General features: G+C 41.3%; 2 protein-coding genes across 2 annotated transcripts in view; one reads left to right on the forward strand and one right to left on the reverse strand.

Moving 5' to 3' along the window:
- Nucleotides 1–4,471: 4,471 nt before the first annotated feature.
- Nucleotides 4,472–6,837, reverse strand: xcr1b.1 (chemokine (C motif) receptor 1b, duplicate 1). Its single transcript, XM_063192961.1, has 2 exons — nt 5,884–6,837; nt 4,472–4,786 (listed from the first exon to the last, which is right to left on the reverse strand). Exons 1-2 carry the CDS (start codon nt 6,824–6,826, stop codon nt 4,743–4,745), a joined length of 987 nt encoding a protein of 328 aa, XP_063049031.1. The 5' UTR covers nt 6,827–6,837; the 3' UTR covers nt 4,472–4,742.
- Nucleotides 6,838–9,356: 2,519 nt separating this feature from the next.
- The window catches only part of fyco1b (FYVE and coiled-coil domain autophagy adaptor 1b), a 56,128-nt gene continuing 54,581 nt past the window's right edge, over nt 9,357–10,903 (forward strand). The window contains exons 1-3 of the mRNA XM_063192940.1: nt 9,357–9,428; nt 10,253–10,357; nt 10,713–10,819. Coding sequence (XP_063049010.1) covers nt 10,300–10,357; nt 10,713–10,819 — 165 coding nt within the window. The 5' untranslated portion in view covers nt 9,357–9,428; nt 10,253–10,299. The remainder of the gene's footprint in view (nt 9,429–10,252; nt 10,358–10,712; nt 10,820–10,903) is intronic.

Consider the following 10,903-nt stretch of genomic DNA (forward strand, 5'->3'; position numbering starts at 1 on the left):
GGGGTCCTCGAAGCGAACCAGCGTACACACCAACAGGATGTTGCCCACCAGGCTTAGGATGAAGGAGATGAGGTAGCATGTGGCCGAGAGATGCGCAGCTGAATAGAGCGAGCAGAGCTCAATGGGAACATCTCCGTCGGTTGGATGGAAACTGGTATCTCCTGTCGGATGGAAACTGGTGTTTCCTATCAAGTGAAAAAACATGTTGTCAGAAGTGCTCTTCAGGGTTTTTGTTTTTGACTAAAAATCACAGATAGCATATCTTCATTATAGCCTATTAGTACACCATCATTCAAATATCAAGGACAAAAACAAAACAAAAAAACAAAAAAAAACAACTTACCGAACATTTTTTTTTAATCCTGGTCGAGTGCAGGATGAGTGCGTACTGTCAGTTTCTCAAATGGACACTTACGAGAATGAGGAACAGTTTCACCAGTGTCTTCCCAGATCATCTAGCGTAGCCTTCCCAAATGATTCAGTTGTGACAGAGCAATGACAGTCACTCCGCTGCGTTTGCGTTCGTCTTGTTTCATTTTCGTTGTGTGAATGGCAGTGGTTCAGTATTTCCTAACTAGCTGCATGATGGCCATGTGTTGTCATCTCCTATGAAACAAAAAAATGCTTACTACTTGTTTTTTATTCTAGCAGTTAGTCACTCTGCCTCTGTGGTCTCTGCCACAGCGACAGAAGATCAGTATCAATTTAACTGTTAAAAGGGCAGTCATGGGTGAGCGGTTAGGGCGTCAGACTTGCATCCCAGAGGTTGCCGGTTCGACTCCCGACCCGCCAGGTTGGTGGGGGGAGTAATCAACCAGTGCTCTCCCCCATCCTCCTCCATGACTGAGGTACCCTGAACATGGTACCGTCCCACCGCACTGCTCCCCATGGGGCGCCACTGAGGGCTGCCCCCTTGCACGGATGAGGCATACATGCAATTTCGTTGTGTGCAGTGTGCAGTGTTCACTTGTGTGCTGTGGAGTGCTGTGTCACAATGACAATGGCAGTTGGAGTTTCCCAATGGGCTTTCACTTTCACTTTTCTGTTAGGCCTAATTTGTCGCAATGACCTCAGAGGAGGGCACGAAAAGAGGACAGAATAACTTTTTCTGTGTGTGGGTCAAAGACGTTTTTTGGGGGGGCTAAGACGTCAGGTGACGCAACAGCCTCTAATACCCATGAATTTGTTAGTAATTGGTGGTTGATATGCTGCAATGAATATGCTTCTTAGATAGTCCACTAAACACAAACAACAACTGTTGTCGCGCCGCCCTGACGTGTGCTACTGCTTCTCTAAGCGTCTCTGACCTGTGTATGTATGCGATGGCTTGGAGGTCCAGCAAGGACTTATTTTGCAAGTCAACAAGTCAAGCTGAGTTCGATTCCGACCCGAGGTCCTTTACTGACCCATTCCACTCTGTCTCTCCCCACGCACTCCTATCTCTCTAGTATATCTATCTATCTATCTATCTATCTATCTATCTATCTATCTATCTATCTATCTATCTATCTATCTATCTATCTATCTATCTATCTATCTATCTATCTATCTATCTATCTATCTATCTATCTATGCTCATGGTTAATAAAGGTGAAAAAGCTCCAAAATATATTTTAAGAAAAGAAAAAAACATACATTCAGTATTGGTAAACAACAACAACAACAAAAAAAAGAAGTAGAAAAAACACAAGTTGAGAATGGTAACTCAAGTGGTCATCTGTAGCAAAGACATATTGGCGTGGTGGATGTACAACAGTCACATTAAGTGCATTTCCGCAAACAACATGTTTAAGGAAGGTTTGCTTCTAGGAAGGCTTATATGTCTTCTCTTGAATGTTCTCCTTACTGCTGTATCAGTATGTTGTGTTCTCTCGAAACAGACATTAGGAAAGAGCTTAAATTCACTTCTCCTGCTTTCAAATTTTTTGTCATGAACTTTGGCATGATGAGAAGGTTAATTTGTGTGTCATATTTGATATCCTTATGTCTCCAAATGAACAGCAGATGAAGAGTTCAGATGCAAAACCCCCTAAGTGCCTTTTCAGAAAATAATCTTAATTCATTTTTATTTAATACCAAGCTATCAAAATTGCATATTTTTTAATTTTATTTATGTAATATAACTATTTATATGTATAATCAAGTACATGAATGTAAACCAAACTAACAACGGGGTTCTCTAAAAATACATAAGTGCAGGTCTTCAGAAATGGAGTTAGGGGGTTTTGCATCTGAACTCTTCAGATATAACCCTGAGCATGCCTGGTTACCACCAGACCTAATCACAAATGAAATAAGGTCTGGAGACCTGCCTTCTGTAAATCCTGTAGGGGGTGTGTGGTTTACGATTGACGATGCTGTTTATTTGACATTATGAATGTCATTTGGCATGCGTAAAGAATTGAAGAGTTCAGATGCTTAACCCCCCAAGTGCCATTTCAGAAAATAATCTTAATTCATTTTTATTTAATACAAAGCTATAAAAATTGCAATTTTTTTCATTTTATTTATGTAATATAACTATTTATAGGCCTATGTATTATCAAGTACATGAATGTAAACCAAACCAACAACGGGGTTCTCTAAAAATATGGAAGTGTAGGTCTTCAGAAATGGAGTTAGGGGGTTTTGCATCTGAACTCCTCAATTATAAAAAAAAAATTAAGTCATGGAGTTTTTGTAAAGGTATTCAGTAGTTTATTGTAGTATTTGTATTGTAGTGACTTTTGAATTCCTGCTACCTGCTTATTTACGTATCTGTGACATGACGAACAGGAAAACAAACAAACAAAAAACAAAACAAATTAATAAACAAACAGACCTCATCTCACCCAGAGTGAAAATAGTTTGTCTTTCATCAATGCCTGTTACAGTACTAGGCCTCAACAATGTTGTCGGTGTAGCATAAACCTTGTGTCTCCACAATTTCTTGTATTATTTTATATTCCTTCTTTATTCATTGTAAACTGTCAATCAGTACTGCTCAGTCTCTGTGAGTATATATGTATAATAAATAATTTCATAACCAGCTTTAATGTTAAAATGTTTATTCATTTAGAAAATAGTGGTTTATAAATGGATAAGTAAAAGAACATGACAAGTGGAGAGGCAAGGTGTCTACTGGACAGCGGCGGTATCAAGAAAGAAAGGTGAAGGAGGATGGACGTGGATTTGGCCATTTTCTTGGAGCCTTAATGTTGCTTGCCTGGCTCTCACCGAGCCTGATGTATTTCTGCACAACTGCAAAGCGGAATCCAACCATCTGGCGAGAGACAGATTATAAAGATCCATCTTCCTATTAAAATAAATGCTGTTGTCTGAATTCAGAGTGAGATGCTTTCTCTCTCTCTCTCTCTCTCTCTCTCTCTCTCTCTCTCTCTCTCTCTCTCTCTCTGTGTGTGTGCGTGCACCATTTTTTTTTTTTTTTACCAAAAAACTTGTTCCCATAAAGTTTGTTCTGAGGAAAGCTTAAATTACTTCTCACAAAGGTTTTCCTTCACGGGTGTAGGCTATAAGTAAGTTGTATTCTCTCTAAACAGAAATTAGGAGAGAGATTGAGGGCAGATTGCCTGCTTTCAAATTCTTTTCTTTTTTTCCATTCAATCTTGCATAGTGGGTTGAGTGACTACAATATGTTCATTCGTAAATAGAAAACAATACAACAGTGCCTTTGTGTCCAGTCTCGCTACCAGCATGCTGTTAGGGTATTGCGCTCACCGTTAACACCTTAATGAGTAAGAATTATTAAAAGAAATGATCATCCAGCACGCAATATAGAAAGAGACCAAAATCTTTCTAAAATTGTAATGACATATATAACAGATTAAGACATAGCCATTACAATTTTGCGGACAGTAAGGTTATTACATAGGCTCTGCGTTAAAGGGGTTAAAGGATTTAGTTATATCTATAGCACAGTGAATCTCAAACTGTGGTTTGGGGACCGGGACCGGCCTTGAAAGTATTTCTGCCACAGCATATTGATTTGGAAGAGTGATGGAAGTTCTTTTTACCAGAACTAGGTGTTCCAAACCAGTATACCTACAAGAGAATAAAGGACACCTTGTCAGCCAATCAGAAAAGATTATTTTCATTCACCGGGTGGTAAGTGATGATAGGCTACTCCATATGACATGACACAGAGGCAAACTAAAGAACAAAATGACCATCCACAGGCAGGTAATTGGCCTGTCATTCCCATTGCCAGGCCCCGAAAATGTATCAAATGTGTGTCTCTTTCCATTTTATGTTGTTATATTATTTGATGTTATTAGGGATGCGCCCAGACAAATTCCCATCAACTGTGTTGACATGGCAATAAACTCAATGAATCTTGAATCATCAACGAGTTTCAGTCTGACTGCATGACAAGGAAAATAATTGGTCAACCACAAAAAAAGTAAAATTTAATTTAATCAAAATATTTACAAACATTACAAACATTTACATTTCATAGAGATAATGAGGATAAAAGAGGGAAATATGTATCAGCATTTTTGATATTATTCTATTTACCCGAGGACTACCAAATACTTTTACTAACAATTTTAAATTCATTGTTACGAAGAATGCAAATGAAAATGAAAAAGAGCAAACAAAAGAAAAATAACAAACAAAAGCCTCAATCCACATTGGTCACTAAAACCAATCTACTAGATAATGCTGCTTCATGAATCATTAGCAAAATCTGAAACGTGGTAGAGAGGTTCTACTTTGGTGCTTACTTGCTTTTAGAGGCTTTTTCATAACTGCTCATTGAAGGATGTGACTCGTGACAACGTACTCGCTGAAATAATAAAAAAAGATAAAAAATAATTTCATCACATATTTGAACCGTCTGACATTTCTGAACTATGTACATCATTTATCATGTGAATGAATGTGAAAAAATGAAAGGCACAGTTACAATCATGACTTTTTTTTTTACAGCACGTAGACAATCTGAGAGTTCTATATTAAAACGTTGTACTTTTTGCTGGTAATTACTTTGTAAAACATTTACAACTAAATTGAGAGTTCAACTGTATAATTTGCTCTGTAAAAAGGACAGAGTTTTATTAGAGAATGTCACTGAGATCAGGAATGGCTCAGTTCTTCTCTTGGGACCTGGTGTTACTCCCGCTGTGTAAGGTCTGTCTCTCTTTAGTGAATCAAATTCATCTATGTGAAAGTCTCTACACAATTGATCAATGCACATTTGCATTGTATATGCATAATTGAATAGTGTATTCTTGCTGGAAATGCTTGCAAATCACACAAACTCCGGTATAATATACAAAACGTGACCACAGAAGATCACATTGTTCATGAATGAACACAATAATGTTAATAAGTTGGTTTGGAAATCCATGCTGTATACCTGATTTTTCTGCCACTAATACGTATGCTTTATGAGTGTACTGATAAATGCAATCACATAAAGCAGTAAGCAGAGACAGCAGGAAAACAGACAGACAAACAGACAGATAGGCCGATGTGGCAGGCACAGTGGGAGGACTGGCTTCAGGGAGCAAAGAAACATACCACATATTTACAGAAGAATATGTGCTAATTCAAGCAGCTTTTCAATATTAACTTGGTAAGGACGGGCACAACCAGTTTATGGCAAGGCATCTACTCCCTGGAATCCATGTTTCTCGAAAGTGTAGTTGCTTGCCAGTTATCAACTTTAGTAGTTGCCAATGGGAAATTGCCTTGAAACTAACAAAGTAGCTAACGTACAGTATAGTAGTAAGCAACTATGGTTTTGAGAAATGCACCCCAGGACATTACACCCCTGTGATACCCAGAGGCCCCCAGGAGCAGAACTGAGCAAACACCTGAGCTGGCCAGGTGGCAGGTAGCCGAGCGTGGTGATTGGTCAGTACATGGAGCATTCCTCACCATTGGAGTATATGAGGCGGCTGTGGCGTCTCTGGACATCCGTCATCCCCCCGCAGTAGCGCAGAAGATTCTTCAGGTGGTTCCGGAACTTGATGCCCATGAAGACGTAGAACACAGGGTTGAGGCAGCAGTGGGAGAAGGCCACCAGACGGGTCACGTAGTGCGCGTAGTCTACCGTCTTGCACACGTCACAGTTGTCGAAAGGAGGCAACATTCTGTCACAACGCTCCCTCAGGAACACGGCCACATTATAGGGCGCCCAGCCCAGGAAGAAGACGACCACGATGATGAAGATGAGGCGCACCGTCTTGTGCCTGGTGTGGGAGGTGGGGCGCAGGAGACGCAGAAGGATCTGGATGTAGCAGAAAGAGATGATGGCGAACGAGACCAGGAAGAAGCCGTTCTGCATGTATGCTCCCACTATCTTCCACTCCAGATGGTTATACTCGCAGTGCAAGGAATTGTCATTCTGATTACTCTGAGCTGTCTTTAAAATAGCTGCTGGAACCGCGAGCAGGCAGCTTGCCAGCCAGATAGTGAGAGAGGTCAAGAGGCAGTAGAGTGTCCTCCTGGAGCCCATCGTGGTCATGGGGTGGACGACTGCCATGTAGCGGTGGATGGTCATGGTGGTCAAGAAGATGGCACTGCTGTAAAAGCCAACATCGAAGATGAAGCTGACAACTTTGCATACTTCTGTGCCAAAGGCCCCAAAGGTCCAGGTGTAGATGTCGTAGTAGGCCCAGAAGGGCAGCCCGACGGTGAAAATGAGGTCTGAGACGGCAAGGTTAAACAGGAAGGCGTTGGTCATAGACTTCAGGTTTTCATACTTGATCAGGATCACCAGCACGAGAACGTTTCCAATCACACTGAACACGACCACCAGGGAGAAGAACACAGTTGTGACTACGGCTCCAAACTTACGGACATCATCCTTTTCACACATTCCAGTATTCAGATCACCATAATCATAATCATAGTTAGGGGTGGTCTCATAGTCATAATTCCAAGAAAAAGTATAATCTGGTGTTATGGTAGAATTCATCTCTGTCGGAAAAAAGAATGCATACACCATTATCATGATCGTCATCATCATTGTAACAGGCCTATTACTATTATCATTATTATCATTATTATTATTATTAGTAGTAGTAGTAGTAGTAGTAGTAGTAGCAGCAGCAGCAGCAGCAGTATTGGTATTCAGAAGCAGAAGCAACAGTAGGGCCTATACATTAGCTGCAGAATCAGTAAGTTACAAATGTTATTGTTTGAAAATATTACTGTTTTTTTACTTCGCTAATATTGGACATGGCATGTTTATGAATTATCTGTAATAAAGTCTAACAGACAGCTTAAATAATAAATTAATAATAATAACTTCATACAGAGAAGAATAAATAATGTAGGCTATAAGCATTTCATACAATAAGCATTTCAGTCTATGAAAACATGTGAGGAGAGAAAAGGCAAAATCATTTCTCACTTGTACCTTCGTAATTATCAGTAATAAACCATGAATTCAAAGTCTGCAAGATGCTGTTCGCCGGTGTAAGCACAGTCGTCTAAACATTCACTTGGCCGCCCGTCACTGATAAGTTATGTCCACGCCATACAAAGAAATGGTGGGATTCAAGTGACACCTTTGCACATTATACCAATGGGGGGCCAGTTCCTCTTCAGGTAAGGTAGTGAAAAACTGTAGAATACACAAGGGGAACAATAGCCCACCCTTTCTCATGTCATCTGAAAAAAAACACTTTGGTGTCAGTTTTGGTGAACTTGGCCAGTGCATGCGGAATGCATGCATCTTTTGGAAAGAATAATGTGAAATGGCAGAGAACTACTTTACTACCGCTGAATCTGACAGCTATCAGCCAAGAGATTTAGCTCAGCAGTTTCGCAGATGTACTGACATGCCAGAGAGTTGCTGGAGGTCAAGAGTTTGAACCCCGAGCGGCAAACTGCTCAGGATGACCTCGGTTACGCTGGACCCGTGACCCCGAGCGGCAAACTGCTCAGGATGACCTCGGTTACGCTGGTGTCGTGACCCCGAGCGGCAAACTGCTCAGGATGACCTCGGTTACGCTGGTGTCGTGACCCCGAGCGGCAAACTGCTCAGGATGACCTCGGTTACGCTGGTGTCGTGACCCCGAGCGGCAAACTGCTCAGGATGACCTCGGTTACGCTGGTGTCGTGACCCGGATGGGAGTGACGTTTAGGCGGCTGACTGTTGTGGATGCCAACTAGCAGAGTGTGGAGGTATAACATAAGTCAGGGCTATTCAATTGGAGGCCCAGATGCAGTCCACATGCGGCCCAGGCATGGCCCCCAACTGAAGCAGTATACATTTCAGTTTTATTACTGCAGTACTTGCTTACTATTATTTGCTTGTGAATCTTCTGCTTGTCTTATACATTCACATTCAATGTGGTTAAGTTTTAGGTTAGAGGAACATGTTTAAAATTTGTTTGTGGACTACTGATTTTAAGTGTCATTTCAGTGGTTGTGATGTCTGAAAATGTGTGGCCCGACTGCAGTTCTTGGTTTCGAAATGTGGCCCAGATGAAATTCTAATTGAATAGCCCTGACATAAGTAAACCTCCCTCGCGAAGCCTTAAAGGAACAGACCACCCTTTTTTGATTTTCACATATTTGCAGTGTTTCCCAGCATTATTCATGAATGTGCATATCATTTTCTTCTCAGTGTTTTCGGTACAAAGATTTATTGGATCAGAATTATTAGCATAGCTTAGCATAATCACTGGAAGTAACTGGTATCTTTAGCATCAAGCCACAAGTGATCACTGGGCGGAATTAAATTGCCGTTTTACACTCTGGTGAATTTTACATTCATTTTAAAATGGTTTATAAGTACATTTGATGATGTTTTATTTTGTACCATAGACTTGCACTACTTTGCCTAATTTGGCCATACTGTTAAACGGGCCAATGCAAACACATAGACCAAAATGATATGCACATTCATGAATAATGCTTTGGAATACAGCAAATATGTGAACATCAAAAAAGAGTGGTCTGTTCCTTTAAGTTATACATGTATATGCAGGGGAGGCACATTGCAAATGAGGAGGTCTATGCAAAATGATGTATTGTGTAGGCTTACTAAAACAAACCCTTCGCATTGAATAATGAAATGGTGTCTTTAGACAATCAGAGCTGAAATTGTATTGTGCATGAACTGACTAACAGACCCCTACACTGTAAACATTCTCTCCAATTTCCCAAAGCAACTGGTGCATTTGGCCCTCCATACACGAGTTGATGCCCGATGAAGTTTCCCAGAACCACGCATGGTGTTCAGTTCACTCAGCACCTCATGGTGTATCACGTGACGACCGGTTTATTTACCTTGTTTATTCAGTGCAACCGCACTAGGCGAGTATGAAGCGAGAGCCTGCGCACCGGCAACAACGGCGCCGTTTCATTGATTCGCACCCTTGTCAATCACTGGCAAACCCCTCCCCAACGCTTGCCAGCAGGGATTCACTGTAAATCTATCGATCTCCTGGATCATCTATCCCTTAAAAGTACGTTTGACTTCGATAAATTAATATGTGGAAATGATAAGAAATATGAGAATTTATCGCTCAGATTAATCTCCATGTTTAGCAGTATTGTCACTCCCTTGTGGTCGCGAATCGCGAGTCTTTCAACAGCAGGTGCAATTCACGGTACCCTGTCGCAAAAGATCTGTAATTATCAGGTAATTAAAACATGTCGGTGTAGTTTCTTGAAGGACGAACGCCTCACGTAGAAATTGTTCTAGTTGTGCAGTAAACCATTAGCCTACACAAGCTTTTATTGAGTGTATATTTTCACGGCGACACGATGATGATGACACTGAGTATTTATCTTATACAACGCTATTTTGGTTGTCGGAATATGAGGCTATATTTGGAGAAATAACAATAACAATAATAAAGTTATCAGGCTATGACGATGTTGAACACCCGCACAAGGGCGAAGACAGCCCAATATAGCCAAGTCGTTTGCGATGATATGGCCAGCGTTGGTCGCCCCATGTGTCCGGTTAGTGGATACAATGTAGCGTAGGCTACTGTGGCAGGGTCGCGGGTACAACGTTGCAATGTGGTCAGGCAACTTCATCGGACACAAACTGTTATATGTCAGAGACAGGAAACCAGTGAACACCAGTGTTTTTTCTGTCTCAATAATTGGTTTGACGCTGTGATTACACGTGTGCTGATTCATAAACACGAAAATGCCTGCCCTAACCACTCGGATAACGTAATTACGTGAAGATGATCTGATTATGGCTGTTCTCCTTGTCATTTCCATCACAACTGATGAAGGGTACATTTTGTCCCCACATTTTGTGATTATTACACAGATATCATGCTGACAGACTGAAGGGTTCCCGTTTCTCCCACAACTACCATGGCATCTACTTCTGTTGGGGAGAACCAACTACAGAGGATCATCAGAGACCTACATGGTAGGCTACTGTTGAGACCCCATGTTGACTCAAGAAACATGGTCATGAATATGGTCAAAAATATATACTCCTACTGTAATATACTTGAATACATTGATAAATGTGGTATATTAGCATCTATATTTTTATTATGTCCACAAAGAGGAAGGGAGGTCACGTTTGTGTGTGTGTGTGTGCGTGCGTGTGTGTGCATGAGTGGACTATGTGTGTGTGTCCATGTGTGAGACAGATTCTATGTATGCATATGGTATGTGTTGTTCACTGTTGATTGATCCATGTCATTGCGAGTACACTCTCTATGATCTGTGTGGATGTCTGAGTCGTGTTCTGACTGCCCCACTACGCTGTCCTGCAGATGCTGTGAGCGAACTGAGTAAGGAGCACAGGGAGGCCGGAGAGCCCGTCACTGATGACAGCTCCAGCCTACACAAGTTCTCCTACAAGCTAGAGTACCTGTTGCAGGTATGGTACCCCAAAGTTCTCCTACAAGCTAGAGTACCTGTTGCAGGTATGGTACCCCAAAGTTCTCCTACAAGCTAGAGTACC

Source organism: Engraulis encrasicolus, unplaced genomic scaffold, assembly GCF_034702125.1.
Source record: "Engraulis encrasicolus isolate BLACKSEA-1 unplaced genomic scaffold, IST_EnEncr_1.0 scaffold_27_np1212, whole genome shotgun sequence".
Classification (NCBI taxonomy): domain Eukaryota; kingdom Metazoa; phylum Chordata; class Actinopteri; order Clupeiformes; family Engraulidae; genus Engraulis; species Engraulis encrasicolus.

What these genes read in the sequence shown, in the direction of transcription:
- xcr1b.1 (XM_063192961.1), bottom strand. Translation starts at nt 6,826, where the DNA reads ATGTGTGAAAAGGATGATGTCCGTAAGTTTGGAGCCGTAGTCACAACT. An exon ending in CCGCCTCATATACTCCAATG is followed by an intron (nt 4,787 to 5,883) that starts GTGAGGAATGCT and finishes TTATTATTTCAG; the next exon opens with CGAGTACGTTGTCACGAGTC.